This window comes from Balaenoptera musculus, chromosome 15 (assembly GCF_009873245.2).
Source record: "Balaenoptera musculus isolate JJ_BM4_2016_0621 chromosome 15, mBalMus1.pri.v3, whole genome shotgun sequence".
Classification (NCBI taxonomy): domain Eukaryota; kingdom Metazoa; phylum Chordata; class Mammalia; order Artiodactyla; family Balaenopteridae; genus Balaenoptera; species Balaenoptera musculus.
Genome location: NC_045799.1, coordinates 32,833,066 through 32,849,204, shown reverse-complemented (window position 1 = coordinate 32,849,204; position 16,139 = coordinate 32,833,066). Strand labels below are relative to the sequence as shown.

The window sequence follows — 16,139 nt, the reverse complement described above, 5'->3', positions numbered from 1 at the left end:
TGGTGCAGTGGTTAAGAATCCACCCGCCAATGCAGGGGACACAGGTTTGAGCCCTGGTCCGGGAAGATCCCACATGCCACAGAGCACCTAAGCCCGTGCGTCACAACTACTGAGCCTGCGCTCTAGAACCCGTGAGCCACAACTACTGAGGCCCACGTGCCTAGAGCCCATGCTCCACAACAAGAGAAGACACCGCAATGAGAAGTCCGTGAACCGCAACGAAGAGTAGCTCCCGCTCGCCGCAACTAGAGAAAAACCCCCATGCAGCAACGAAGACCCAACGCAGCCAAAAATAAATAAAAATAAAATAAATAAATTAAAAACAAGAAAAAAAACTCATTGAACGGAAGCCTATTCTCTTAGGTCGGCTTCTTCCAGAAGTAGAATCTGAGTCAAGGGTTCAGGTGCAAGAGATTTATTAAGGAAACGCTCCCAGGAGACACCAGTGAGTGGGAGAAGGACAGGGGAAGGAAGGAGCCAGGCAAGAGTAAGATTTCATGCGAAACCCCAGCCTTGGCCTGATCAGGAGGAGAGCTCTGGAACTTGAATCATGCCTCAGAGCATGTCCTTCCTGGAGACAAGGAAGCTGGACTTTCAGACTCCCAAACCAGTTGGTCACCAGCCTTAGGTCAAAGGGTTGGGTAGGAGATGGGGTGGCCATGGAGGCAATAAAACCCCCAGACACTGCTGGCTCTCCATTTGGGCCGAACTGGCTCCAGGACCAGATCACAGATGCCAGCCTTTGCCTGCAAAGCACTTAGCTGGGGGCTGGGCACACAGAGCTGGCAAGAGACCTGAGGGGTTCTGGGTGATGCACCAACAGTATCAGCCACAGGGCTACCCCGCACATGCTTGCTCTCACCACCAGGCAACACTTATGGGTCTTTCATCAAGTTCTGCTGCAAGAGGAAATGAATAATTTCTTTTGAAAGTCCTGGGGTCAGCTTTTCATCCTCCAGAGACGCACTTCCTTCTCTGGTTGGGTAAAAGTGGGCATCCCTAGAATGTTTCTGTAAGATGGAGCAGCCGTCCCGGTTGAAGATGACGCGTGCCATTTGAAAACTGCGGAGAGTGTACTTTCGGTTCTCCTTGCCCTTCAGTTCATTGATTTTCTGAGACAGGCACTGGTAGACAGATGTGGAGAGTGAATTTCCAGAGGCTGGCTGTGGATGGCCAAATACTTCATAGAATCTATCCAGAGATTTCCGAAGTCCAGCCTCCTCTGCCTTGGTCTCTGGTGGGCCCTTCACAGAAGGGTCAAGCCAGGAGTTCTCAGAGGTCCAGGAATCATTTTGTTCAGTATTTAGGTTACTAGTGTCTGTAAGACAAAACACATTCCAATACTCAAACACATATTTTAAAATATCAAAAAGCAAGGCAAGAGCAGATGATGTTTCTTTTCAATTTAACACACTCACGATTCCTGGGTAACTGGCAATGGACAGAATCAGCTGATTTCAGAATCTGTTCCCACTATCCTGGGATTATGCCACTTGTTTGCTCAAAGTAAGATACTTGCATGTATCAGGGGTTCTTAACCTGGGAGTCCTTATATAGAAATTCAGGGTGGCTGTGAACTAGTATGGGGGAAAAAAATCTTATCTTATTTTCATTAACCTCTACCTGAAATTAGGAATTTCCGTCCATGATGAATGTAGGCAACAAACTTATTAGCAGCAGTACCTGTGACCCTGTTACCAACAGATCACAGTTATTTTCATTTCATATTAGAGCTTGTTGAAGATGTTTTAAAATACCATTTATGCTTATCATTATGCTATGGAACTAACTGTGTCCCTCCAAAATTCATATGTTGAAGGCCTAATCCTTAATGTGACTATAATTGGATATGGGGCTTTTAGGAGGTTATTAAGGTTAAATGAGGTCATAAGGGTGTGGCCCTAATCAGATAGGACTGAAGGCCTTATAAGAAGAGGAAGAGACCCCTCTCTCTCCCTATTGCCTCCCACCCGCCTCCAGATGTGGAAAAACCAAGGAAAGGCCGTGTGAGCATGTGAGGACACAATGGAAAAGTGATCTTCTGTAAGCCAGAAAGAGAGTCCTAACCACAACCTGACCATGGTGGCACCCTGATCTCAGACTTTCAGCCTCTGGAACTGTGAGAAAATACATTTCTGTTGTGTGAGCCACCCAGTTTACAGTACTTTGTTAGGGCAGCCCGAGCAGCCTAAGACACACTACTCTGAAATCACCATAGTTAATAGTTCTGACACTAGATCTTATTATGTAAGTCTTAATAAAAAAGCATTACATATTCTTTACAATATCATATCTTTGATCTTTAAATATTTTAATAACTACATTTCAATATATTTTCCTTAGTAATCCTATATGTTTTACTTCATGCATTTAAAAACATTATTCTGAGAAGGGGTCGAGAGGCTTCACCAGATGCCAAAGGGATCCATGGCACAAACACAGCAGTGACCCCAGTGTGGACGATTCTGGGCATTTATGCAGTTCAGACATTTTCTTTTCTACCCCCTACAATAATCCTATAGACTCTTTACCTCTAAATTAAAATTACCACCTTTGTGCTTTTTAAAGGAGGGGTAACAAACTAAGTGATTTAATAATAGACAAGAAGAAACCAGAACTGAAGACAAACCCTAGTTCCTGTAACTTTCTGTAACAGAAAGGTAACTTTCTGTACCTCTCTGGGCACCCTAATTCTTAACATAGGAATCTCTTAGGTCTTTTGAAACAGAATGTTCCTATCGATGTGTTCTAGAAAAGACTTCATACAAAAAATTAATTTGCAAGTTGCAGAATTCCTTATACAACTACCAGGTTTATTCTTTAAAATTTCATACTTTAAATCAAAATATATTTTCCTTTTTTCACTCCGATATAAGCTTTATTAAATTACTAACTTTAATTCCACACACACCCCACCCTTGCTAATTCAACAAGTAGCTATAATAAAAAATATTTGTACTTGCTAATGATGAAGAATGTTGAATGATGCAGTGGGTGAAGTTTTAGAAAAGGAGGCAGGATTTGGGGTTTTGACTCTAGTTTTACTACCAGATAGATATGACACCTTTCTGAGCTTCGGCTTTCTCATCTACAAAACAAGAGTTTTACTAAACGATCTCTCGCCTAGAACTTCTACGGTAATACAGGGAATGGAGAAGTATAATCCAAAGCATTAGAGTATCCAAAAAGAATGTGGACACACGTTTTGTGAGACACACGCAGGGCCACACGTGGACAAGCATTCATTGACTCAACACACATTTACAGAAAGGTGATGATATAAATGTAACTCATTACAAGTTGCTACAAGATAAACAGAGGATGCTGAAGACCATGTTCTTCACCTGAGATAGTTAGACCTTAACTAGGAAGAGGAGACATACTTCTAGACATCAAACAACTGGAAAATACTCACAGGATATACATAAATACACAAAGATGTGATGACATTGACTGGGGACAGTGTGGATGCAAAGACAAATGCAGTGTAAGGGAAGGATCAGCACGTAGCAGAATTAGTGAGGGGTGCCTCTTTGGAGAAGGCTACGTGCAGTCTTATTAGGAAGGGACCAGAATCAGAGACTGTGGAAACAGGAGGAGGGTTAATGAACAAGGCCATGTGGCAAGAAGAAGCAGAAACTAAACTACTCCATGGCTGGTTGTCATTATCCCCCTCTACCAGCTGGCTGTACCTTCAGCAGCCTGAGACCCAGCCTGGAGGCAGAAGGAGAGAGAATTCACAGAGTGGCCGGACAGGCTCCTGGGACAGACAACAGCGACCGTGCTTTTTAAAGAATTCAGTGGCAGGGATGGTGCTTCCATTACACTGGATTTCAGCAAGCCTAGTTTATGTCCCAGGCCCCTCAAGCCTAAAAAATAAAATAAAATTTTTAAAAAAGGAAAAGAAATTTCCTTTGCTGCTGCTATGCCCAGAGCTTCTGCCTAGTTCTGCCTAAGTTCCTCCCAACAAGCCCATTGCTGAACTGCAGCCTCCTGGATGGGCAGAGGGTGAAGGTGGCAGAGGCTGGCCTCTTTCCAGTCCTTGTGTCAGAGAAACTGCAGGAGAGGACTTCCTGGCCACCTCACTTGGAATGCTGAGCACACTTTCCAATAGCAACTTTCTTATCCACATAGGTCAATAGGTTCTACAACGTGGAAGGTGATGTGGATAGACAGAGTGGAAAGCTGGGGATCATCTAAAGCAGAGTGACTTGTAACACAGTCTCCAAAGTCAAGTAGACCCAAGTTCAAATCCCTGCTCTGCCAAATTCAAGTTGTGCAACACTAAGTTACTTAACACCTCTGAGACTCAGTCTCCTGGTGTGCAAAATGGAGACACTACCAGTTATCAGCTCATGATTCTCATGTTGTGAGAATTAACTAAGATAATATATGCAAAGCACTTAGCCAACCTTGAAGAATGGCTGATTCCAGGCTGGTGATAGGAAAGTACAAGATGAGCCTGGAACATCTCACCGTTCTCTAATGCTCGAAGAATGATGGGGGCACAGCAAGGGGGAGCTGAGGCCGGCTCAAAAGGGATCCTCTGGCCAAATCTGGAACAACTTGAGCATCAAAAAAATGAGAGTTAACAGATTATAACCCATTTATTAAAACAGAAAACCATGAATCCATAAAATAATTGAAAGTTTGAAGAGGAATGGGATACTTACAGCCTCAGAGTACCTCCCCATAGGATACTTATTAGTTACAAAGGGAAAAAGAATAACTTTAAATATAGCAGAGAAGCATGGCAAATATCACCATCCACAAGTGATCTAAATGAGCACCATCAGTAACGGGACAAATCAAAATCATGTGTCACCTGACCAGGTGTAACGGGAAGACCCAGCATCACTTCTCGGATAGTCCTGCCAAAGGTGCATCACCTGAACCAATTATGAGGAAGCGGCAGACAAAACCAAATCAAGAGACATTCTACGAAATGAATGGCCTGTACTCTTCAGAAGTGCCAAGTTCATGAAAACCAAGGAAAGGCTGAGCAGTTGTTCCAGACTGAAGGAGACTACAGAGACAGGACGACTAAATGCAGCACATGATTTCCTCTGGCTCCTTTTGCTCTACAGAACATTCTTGGGCCCCGTGAATGGGGTCTGGGGATGAGATGGTAGTAATGTGTCACTGTTAATTTCCTGATTTTGATGGTTTCATTGGGCTTTGTAGGAGAATGTCCTTGTTTGTAGGAAAATCAGGGATGGTGGGCAACAGGTTGGTGGCTTACTCTCAAATAATTCATGAAAAAAAATGTTACTTGTACTTGCAAGTTTTCTGAGTTTGAGATTGTTTCAAGAAAAAAATTAAAACAAACCTCTGGAGGAATAATTGTTAAAATTTCTTTGGGTGGCCTACTTTAAAATTAAAACAAACAAAACAGCCTTAGTCCAGGGCTTGGCAAATGTACTCGCCTAACGAATGTACTGCCATTAGAGAGGCGAGGAGAAAGGGGAAGGGGAAGGGTCCCACCATGGCAGCATGAGGTGTTCCTTCACACCTTCCTCCCCACAGATGATCTGGTCCTGGGGGGTAAGGCAGGAAGCCAGAGGCTGAGAAGTGTCAATGGGAAGAGTGGGAGAGAGAAGGAGAGCTCAGCAGTGACACTCCAAGTAGCAGGGCAGGTACTTATTAAGTAACTGATCAATAACTTTGATATGCAGATTTAAAAATTTTTCATCTGTGTCTCACTGTTATATTTCATTTAATTTTTGAAATTCAGTATCCACGAAAGAACCTAAAAAACTAGCCTGTCTCCTCTATTTTACATGCAAATGTCAAGCAGACAGCAGCTTGTCTTCAAAGAAACCCTCCTTCCCCTTTCCAGAAGAGTAATGACAACATGCATTGAGTTATTTACTACATCAGTTCTTTTGAACACTGCCTCCAGTTCATTTCAGACTTTGATTTCCTTTTAAAATTTGCTTTACTTCCAACTACAAAGCCATCTCTCTAATCATGTGGCTGTTGTGGCCTTTTGGGTATATTAAATGTTTGGGTAAATTATTTAAATTTAAAACATTTAATTTAAATTTAAACATTTAATATGTTTGGGTAAATTTAATCTAAAAATTCATAAGAGTTATTGTACGCTGTTCAGTTGCTAGGGAATGCACTGCCATTCATGCATGCTGCACAAAGCAGGTGTCAGCACTCACTCAGCATTTACTGTGCTCCCACTGGGTGTGAAGCACGGTCCTGGTGGAGTAAATCCAACCAAGAATGAGGCTCTGAGGCATCTAGGCTGTTTTCCTCACTCCATCCTGGGAGGAAGGCATCCAAATCATTTTTAAATGTTTTTATTCTAACATAAAGTAATCCATTTCTTGATTTGTTCTCTAAGACATGAACTTTTCTGTCAGCTCTATCCTGTTGCTGTTGCAGTTGAAGGGTTTTGTTTTGCTTTGATTTTTATTTATGTGTAAAGAGACCTGCTGCAATAATTTCACAGATGAGAGACAGGCAGAGAGATATAGGGGTTTAAAAAGTTGCACATAAAAGGGTTTCAGCTTCAAGAAATTCATGGAAAAGACTCTGACAAGTACAGGTTTCTGCTAACTGACTGTACTGCTGAACTGAATGAATAAGCATTTTCAGAACTCTAATGAAAAACTGATGAACTCATAAAAGTGCTAACAAAAGATCAAGATGAAAAAAAAAATTAATTACATGGGACTGAGTGAACTGATGAGGATGAGTATAATTTTTGTGACTTTCTGTCTGAATTAAAAAAAAAAAAATCCCACAAGGACTCAGAGGCAAAGAATATACAAATCAATTTTCACTGCAAAGTAAAGGAGCTGTTACAGTGGAGTATTACTGGACTGAATGTCAATATTATGACATAGTATGAGTGTGTTTCATGTTTGGTAATTGCAATCATTGTTGCTTTTGTTGTGGTCAAAAAAAAAAAATTACAACAAAAAGTTGCACAGCTAGTTAGTAGTGAGGCTCACACTTGACACTGGGATCCTGACATTTCATTTCTCAGACAGTTTAAGGATCAGTTTTGGCTTTCAAACAACTCCTTATTTTTACATTGGCTCATACTATTTCTTAGCTATTTGTACCCACCATTCCCTTGACCCATCTCCAAAAAAGGTAAACTTTTCATTAAATAATTCCTAATTAACATTTATAGTACAAATAAAAAACATTTTATCATGAAAAAAAATTATTTAAATTTAAATTTACCCAAACGTATTAAAAGTTTCTTCACCAGTATACAAAGCCAATCACTTCTTTTCCTGATGCACCTACACGTGGACGGAAGATGGATCTCTGATAACTTGGTCAGTTCCTGCTCAGTGGAGCATCCTCACAGCTATATTCAAACCCCACTTTATTCTACCTGTTGCTAGAGCTCAGACCTGTAGGGCTCTCAACTGGGGACTCTACTCTAGGGACAGACTGGGGATGTTTTTGTGTCAGTGATTGGACAGTGCTACTTGCATTTAGTGAGTGGGCTCAAGGATGTAAACATCCTACAATGCACAGAACAGTCCCATATATCAAAGAATCATCCTTTCCCCAAATGCCAGTAGTGCCCTCCACCCCCAGAGAGCAACACTGGCTCAAAGGATTCTGGAAGGAGTGGGAAGTGAATGCTGAATCCCACTGAATTGTAATAGATTGATTTGCCTTGAGCTCCCCGAGACATCTTTGCTACTGATCCTTGCATAGTGAATGCCCTTCTTGCTGGCACCTATTTGCACCATGCTTTCCTTCCCTCTCAGACCTTGAGATGGCTTTTTTTTTTTTTTTTCTCAGTAAGGGCCCCAGTCCTAATGATTTTGGCATTATATAAATTGGGTGGAATTTCCCTTTTTATTTCAATATGCTTTCCATCATGAATAGATTTCTCTAGGATTTGCAAGAAGAGAGAAGGATGGGGCTTGACGCCACAATGCTCTTGCATGCATTGCTTCCAGGTCATCTATCCACCAGAACATCCGTTTGTTAAATTTTCTTTTGACCAAAGAGAGAAGAGATAACGTATAGATATTTGAGATTCTTATAAACCTAAAACTATTTTTATATCTTGAGTTATAGAGGTTATTTGAGTTTAGTAATCCGAGACAGTCAATTAGCATGGAGCATTTGAGATTAATGGCTGCGTTCTGAGATTAATGCCATTGGCCATCAGAAACCCGGATATTTAATGGGGGTTTCTTCCAGTGACTCTTCAGTGCCTACTTCTGCAGCTGATAAGTGCACAGTGGGGTTTGACCTCTGCGGCACATTTTAGGTTCCATCCTTAACAGGTTCCCTTTAAATGGGGTTGACGTTTAACTCTGCCTCCTCCAGGCAGCAGCATCAATAGCTGCCCACTCTGCCTATTTGTCCAGAGTTTCTTTTACCAGCAACTGCTAATTGGGAGGATCTGTGGCTTCAAGGCTGTACAGAGCTGAAAGAAATCTACTCTAAGACAATAAAAATATGACGAATTATCAGGATTCAAGGAAAGAAGGAACATGTGGTTTGTATGGTCTTCTTTGTTGCTTGGAGGGGAAGCTGCCCCTTTCTCAGGGCACTGCATGGCACACTCCTAAGGGTGACCCTGCTGCCTTGGTTTGTCTGTTGGAGGCTCTAAGAAAAAGTCACGGGCATGAGAACAAGGTGAATGGGAGGAGGGCACACTTTGGATGCACTGACTCATCTTCTTCATGACAGCAGTCAGAGGCCTCCCAAGGTATCTACATGGGTGAGCTACCAATTTTAGTATATTAGGGTTTGTGGTCCAAGGATGTGGGGCACCACTCTGCTAGGCTGCATCTTCCTGCTCCAGATCTCACCTACCTTTCCTTCATATCCTCTCCTATGCCTCTCATTCCTGCCTCCCCACTCCATACTTTGTGGAGGAATAGAGGATTGAGCAGGATCACTGGATGGACAAAAATAAGTCCTACCTCCAGCCCCACAGGCTGCAGGGTGCTGATACCTCTGCATCCTGGCTTCTTTCCTGATCCTCGAATGCATCAAGAATGTTCCCTCTTCAAAACCTTTGCACTTGCTGTTCCTCCCTGTGGAACATGATTTTTCCACATATCTGCACAGTTGGTTTCCTCACAACCTTCAGTTCTCTGCTCAGATGGTACCTTCTCAGTGAGGCCTTCTGTATTAGTCAGGATGGGCTAGGGTATGCTACTTAACAAGCAAGCCCCAAATCTCATAAAACAACAAGGGATTGTTTCTTACTACTTGCACTCTGTGTCATACTACAAGTGGATCTGTATCATCCTTGCCCTTTCCCTGGAACCCAGGCCACTGGGGCAGCCACTACCTCAACATTGTTTAGTGACTATAGCAGAGGGAAAAGAGCATGGTGGAGCAGACAGTCACCAGGAGAGCTCTGTCACTTCTGTTCACATATCATTGCCAATGTTAAGTTGTATGGCCAAACCTGATTTCAAAAGAATGAGGAAGAAAAATTCTCCTGTAGGGAGAGGCAGAGATTACTGGTGAACAATAATTCAGTCTGCCATACTTTCCTTGAGCACACTATTTAAAATTACATTTCCTTCACTCCCTAGACCCTGGCTGTCCCTATCTCCCTTGTCTGCCTTATACTTTCCATATAAACCTAATAGTACCTAATAATATATGATTTGTTTATTTATTGTCAATCTTCTCCTACTCAAGGTTTTTTGTCTCTCTTGTTACCTGGTGTATCCCCAGGGCCAGCACATGGTAGATACATTTTAAAAATTTTGATGTTTTGTTTTATTTGATGAGTTTTACTTTCAAATGCACATGTAAATGTGTGTATTAGTAGGGTGACCACTATTCACTAGCGTAACTGGGGTGTTTGCCCAGGAAATCCCCAGTTTGTGCCTATTGTCTCAATTAATTATTAATAGCACCCTTTTTCACTCTCAAACGGGCCTTGGATTACACAATCCACTATGTGAATACATGAATCATGATAAATTACATATATAAGCTGACGCTGGAGGAGGGGGCAGATATATCTTGGTCAACAGTGAGATGTTCCACCACACATACCTGGGGCGGGGCAGGGGGGTTGAGTTTGATGCCAGAAATAATCCCAGTCTGTGGTATAAATAATGTACCTACAGACTTTTTTTTTTTTTTTTTTTTCTAAACCTTCTGTGGATTTGTTCTACTGTACTCCAAGACCATCCTCTTTTCCTTTCCCCTCTTTTTCATACCTGGTATTTCTCCTACCCTCTTGCTGTCCAAGAACCTTTTTATTACTGCCCTGCAAGTGAAGGGCCTCGGTTCACTCTACCCCATCAGCAACTTGCTTAGATTCCTCTTTCTGGTTTCATCTGACTGTCCCCCTCCTCTTAAGGTATAACACCAGCACTGTTACTTACTTCCTATCTTATTAATAACATAAAATTAATGACAAGAAAAATCAATCAGCTTAAGCCTCCTTTTGCCTGATGGTTTATACAGTTTAGAATTTGCAGCTGTTCCTTTAAAGGACAAAAACCGCATACAAGGGAGCCCAAGGAGGTGTGGACATCAAGATATTTAATCCCAGTTAACACCTCAAAGGATGGATGGTCTGGTCAGGTGCTTTTGAAACCACAGTCTAGGTCTGTACTTACTTACATCTGAAAGTAAAAACTGGATGAATCACCCATGCTGTCACCTTTCATCCTAATGACGAACAGATGCAATGGGCAGAGGACACAGACCTCTAAAAGGCAACTGTTGTGAAATAAAATGAATGCTGGAAAAATACAAAAATATGTGTGATAGGTGAACAGCCCTAAAAGTAGGTGCCCAGGGCAATTAATAAGGTCAGTCTCTACTGTCTGATTCATAAGCTATCTTACTTTTACCTTGGCATTTTATGTCTTTTTCTAAAGAAATTAAAATGTTCTGAAAATTACAGGGAACTATAATATCTAAGTTCACACCACTCCAGATTGACAATTAACATATGTCATATTTGCTTCAAGTCTTTTTTTCCTATTAAAGAAGAATTAAACAATTCAATTAAAGTTGACATAGAAATAGAAATTCCTACATAGAAATTGATTCCTTCCAGCCCATTTTTATACCTTACATATATATGTATCCATAAGCAAGACAGTGTTGCTTTATGGGTGATCTTTTTTTTTTTTTTTTTTTTTATAAATTTATTTATTTATTTTTGGCTGTGTTGGGTTTTCGTTTCTGTGCGAGGGCTTTCTCTAGTTGCGGCGAGCGGGGGCCACTCTTCATCGCGGTGCGCGGGCCTCTCACTGTCGCGGCCTCTCTTGTTGCGGAGCACAGGCTCCAGACGCGCAGGCTCAGTAGTTGTGGCTCACGGGCCCAGTTTCTCCGCGGCATGTGGGATCTTCCCAGACCAGGGCTCGAACTGGCGTCCCCTGCAATGGCAGGCAGACTCTCAACCACTGCGCCACCAGGGAAGCCCGTGATGATCTTTTTAATCTTATTTTCAATATACAAAGTTTTGCTTTTTTTCACCCAACCTTATGATTTTTTACTTCTAGCCATTATTTATATATATATATATATATGTGAATGTAGGGACAGGCTGCATTAGTTTTCATCCATCCTCTTGCTGAAGGACATGTGGGTTGTGCCTAATTTTTCACTATCACAAACAAGGCCTTAGTGAGCCCTTGTGCACTTGTGAGACTTTCTCTGGAAATACATACAGGAGTGGAATTGCTGAGTTGAAGGAAACATGCGTTTTCGATTTCACTAGATCCTGACAGATCACTCTCCAAAGTGGTTGCAGCATTTACAGTCCCGCCAGCACTGTCTAGATTTTCCTGTTTCTCCACAGCTTCGCCAAACCCTGATATTGTCAGACATTTCAAGCGGTATCTCATTATTGGGTTCACATTTCTCTGATTACTCGCATGGCTGAACTGCTCTTCATATACTTATTGGCCACTTGAGTTTCCTTACTGTGAACTGCCTGTTCATATTCTTTACCATTTTTCTTTCTGTTTTTTTTATCTCTTTTCTATAGTCTTTTTAATGGCATAGAAAATGAATTATAAAGAAAACAATATCTTTGTCTGACTTTTCTCCAATTAATCTCATGACTAGTTTTTTTTCCAGTCTGAAGGGGATTAAAAAAAAAAAAATGTGAGGATGAAAAACAGACTTCATGAGAAGCCTCAAGTTCTGTTTTTGTTCTAATGGCAAACTTTCTCAAGCAAAACAACTCTCCTGGTGTCAGCTTATCACTACCAAAAAGTGATATTATGTTTCTACTCGATTTAATAAAAAAGTCATACACCAAGCCTGATCCAGGGGCGGGGATCACATCCAGCTTACTGAGTCTCATTTTCCAGACAAGAAAATTAAGATAGGACCAAGTCTCCAGAGTCACTTAATGCAGAGATTTGCAACTAGAACACAAAAAAAGGCTAATCTGCTCATTAATTTTCTTAATTAAAATCATTTTCATGTAACTATCATTTGCCATAATGAGGATCGCTGATGGTTTTACATGTTGGTGATGATGGGCCAGGCAAGGGGTTCAAGAGCCTCCCGAGATGATTTATAATTGACGTTTAGAGACCACAGGCTTAGATCCTAGAAATGCATAACAATTCTCTTCTTTACTATGAGACTGAGGATTAGCCTGAGGCTTGATTTAAAACAGCTTGGTTTCGTATTTTGTTAAGTAGTAACCAAGTTAATGGGACAGAGAACCTGACCCTTTCACAGCTGGAAAAGCCAAGGGGAGTTACCTTGTTCAACTCTCTCACTTTCTGGACCAGAACTGTTTAGCTAAAGTTGGAACAAGAGCTGTGGTCCCCACAGACATAGAGAATAGACTTGTTGCCAAAGGGAAGGGCCGGTGGGGGAGGGATAAACTGGGAGTTTGGGGTTAGCAGATGCAAACTATTACTTATAGAATGGATAACGACAAGGTCTTACTGTATAGCACAGAGAACTATATTTAAGGTCCTGAGATAAACCATAATGGAAAAAAATATTTTAAAAATGTATATATATATATATATATATATATATATGTATATGTATAACTGAATCACTTTGCTGTACAACAGAAATTAACATTGTAAATCAAGTTTTTCAATTAAAAAAATTGTTAAAAAAAAAAGAACTGTAATCCATTGATTGTTAAAAAAAAGAACTGTGATCCATTGACCCCGTCCACGTTCTGGGCACGAGGAGTCCTGAGAAGGGATGACCAGGAGAGGCCATTAGACAAGGGACCTAAGCTCCTTCAGGAGCCATTTCGAATTAGGAGCTTCACAGTAACACTTAAAGCCGTTGTTTTAAAGTGTTTTTCCCCCAGGTGGTTTTTAAAATCTCATTTACATGGGATGTTTCAGCAGATTTGTTTCAAATCCTGGCCTAGATAGTAAGGAACAATTGTGAGCAGAAAAAGCAAATGAGTTGGATTTAGGTTGCTATGGCAACATTACCATTTTTGAATACGGCTGTTTACTTCAGCAGAGTTGATTTAAACGTGAGCCGCTAATTAAGATGATGCTTGAAACTTTAACCTTAACCTTCACTGTAAGAAAAAAGTAAGCACTTTAAAAATGATGCTTGAAGTGTTGCTGGAGACATATTTAGCAAGAAGATCATTCCCCTTTGCTGGAGAAGCAAAAAGCCAATCCGTTTTCCTTGAAGAAGAATGAGGGCCTACTCACAATCTGTCCAAATCCACAAGTCAGTATTTCCTAGTTTTAAGATTTAAAGAGGAACAGAACAGAATTCCTGTCAAAACTGAGCCAGTTCCAGTGTTGACACCAGCAGTAAGACTTTCTGAGAGAGACAGACAAGGAAAGTCTGATATATCTCTACACATAGCAGTATTTTTGTTAGACACATATTTGTGTAAACAGATTTCACTCCACATCAAATCAAAGTTAAGTACATCTATGAAGTGACAGACTGAATTGGAAACAAATACACCAGAATGTAAATATATAGCTGAGTGTTCCCCCTTCAAAGTAATCGCCCTGGGGAGTGGGGGGGCGAGTTCTTATTTTAAAAATGCTGATGTTGCTGAGAACATTTTGGAGCCTCTTAGAAAGTGTCTTCACTTGCTCCGGAAACTTTTTTTTTTAACATCTTTATTGGAGTATAATTGCTTTACAATGGTGTGTTAGTTTCTGCTTTATAACAAAGTGAATCAGCTATACATATACATATATCCACATATCTCCTTCTTGCATCTCCCTCCCACACTCCCTATCCCACACCTCTAGGTGGTCACAAAGCACCAAGCTGATCTCCCTGTGCTATGTGGCTGCTTCCCACCAGCTATCTATTTTACATTTGGAAGTGTATGTAAATCAATGCCACTCTCTCACTTCGTCCCAGCTTACCCTTCCCCCTCCCCGTGTCCTCAAGTCCATTCTCTACGTCTGCGTCTTTATTCCTGTCCTGCCCCTAGGTTCCTCAGAAACTTTTTTTTTTTTTAATTTAGATTCCATATATATGTGTTAGCATACATATATGTGTTTTTCTCTTTCTGACTTACTTCACTCGGTATGATAGACTCTAGGTCCAGCCACCTCACTACAAATAACTCAATTTCATTTCTTTTTATGGCTGAGTAATATTCCACTGTATATATGTGCCACATCTTCTTTATCCATTCATCTGTTGATGGACACTTAGGTTGCTTCCATGTCCTGGCTATTGTAAATAGAGCTGCAATGAACATTGTGGTACATGACTCTTTGAATTATGGTTTTCTCAGGGTATATGCCCAGTAGTGGGATTGCTGGGTTGTATGGTAGTTCTATTTTTAGTTTTTTAAGGAACCTCCATACTGTTCTCCATAGTGGCTGTATCAATTTACATTCCCACCAGCAGTGCAAGAGAGTTCCCTTTTCTCCACACCCTCTCCAGCATTTATTCTTTGTAGATTTTTTGATGATGGCCATTCTGACTGGTGTGAGGTGATACCTCATTGTAGTTTTGATTTGCATTTCTCTAATGATTAGTGATGTTGAGCATCCTTCCACGTGTTTGTTGGCAATCTGTATATCTTCTTTGGAGAAATGTCTATTTAGGTCTTCTGCCCATTTTTGGATTGGGTGATTTGTTTTTTTGATATTGAGCTGCAAGAGCTGCTTGTAAATTTTGGCGATTAATCCTTTGTCAGTTGCTTCATTTGCAAATATTTTCTCCCATTCTGAGGATTGTCTTTTCGTCTTGTTTATGGTTTCCTTTGCTGTGCAAAAGCTTTTAAGTTTCATTAGGACCCACTTGTTTAGCTTTGTTTTTATTTCCATTTCTCTAGGAGGTGGGTCAAAAAAGATCTTGCTGTGATGTATGCCATAGAGTGTTCTGCCTATGTTTTCCTCTAAGAGTTTTACAGTGTCTGGCCTTATATTTAGGTCTTTAATCCATTTTGAGTTTATTTTTGTATATGGTGTTAGGGAGTGTTCTAATTTCATTCTTTTACATGTAGCTGTCCAGTTTTCCCAGCACCACTTATTGAAGAGGTTGTCTTTTCTCCATTGTATATTCTTGCCTCCTTTATGAAAAATAAGGTGACCATATGTGTGTGGGTTTATCTCTGGGCTTTCTATCCTGTTCCATTGATCTATATTTCTGTTTTTGTGCCAGTACCATACTGTCTTGATTACTGTAGTTTTGTAGTATAGTCTGAAGTCAGGGAGCCTGATTCCTCCAGCTCTGTTTTTCTTTCTCAAGATTGCTTTGGCCTTTTGGGGTCCTTTGTGTTTCCATACAAATTGTGAAATTTTTTTTTCTAGTTCTGTGAAAAATGCCATTGGTAATTTGATAGGGATTGCATTAAATCTGTAGATTGCTTTGGGTAGTATAGTCATTTTCACAATGTTGATTCTTCAAATCCAAGAACATGGTATATCTCTCCATCTGTTGGTATCATCTTTAATTTCTTTCATCAGTGTTTTATAGTTTTCTGCATACAGGTCCTTTGTCTCCTTAGGTAGGTTTATTCCTAGGTATTTTATTCTTTTTGTTGCAATGGTAAATGGGATTGTTTCCTTAATTTCTCTTTCAGATTTTTCATCATTAGTGTATAGGAATGCAAGAGATTTCTGTGCGTTAATTTTGTATCTTGCTACTTTACCAAATTCGTTGATTAGCTCTAGTAGTTTTCTGGTAGCATCTTTAGGATTCTCTATGTATAGTATCATGTCATCTGCAAA

The 16,139-nt window shown here is 40.6% G+C and overlaps 1 protein-coding gene across 7 annotated transcripts in view; it reads right to left on the bottom strand.

Moving 5' to 3' along the window:
* Positions 1-399: 399 nt before the first annotated feature.
* SHLD1 (shieldin complex subunit 1) overlaps positions 400-16,139 on the bottom strand; it is a 103,454-nt gene continuing 87,714 nt past the window's right edge. For 5 of the 7 annotated variants that reach the window (XM_036826807.1, XM_036826808.1, XM_036826809.1 and 2 more), the window contains one exon: positions 400-1,318. In XM_036826807.1, coding sequence (XP_036682702.1) covers positions 876-1,318 — 443 coding nt within the window. In that variant the 3' untranslated portion in view covers positions 400-875. Of the gene's footprint in view, positions 1,319-3,718; positions 3,870-4,412; positions 4,566-16,139 lie in introns of those variants that run through there. The other 2 variants (XR_005016571.1, XR_005016572.1) reach the window with 2 other exon arrangements.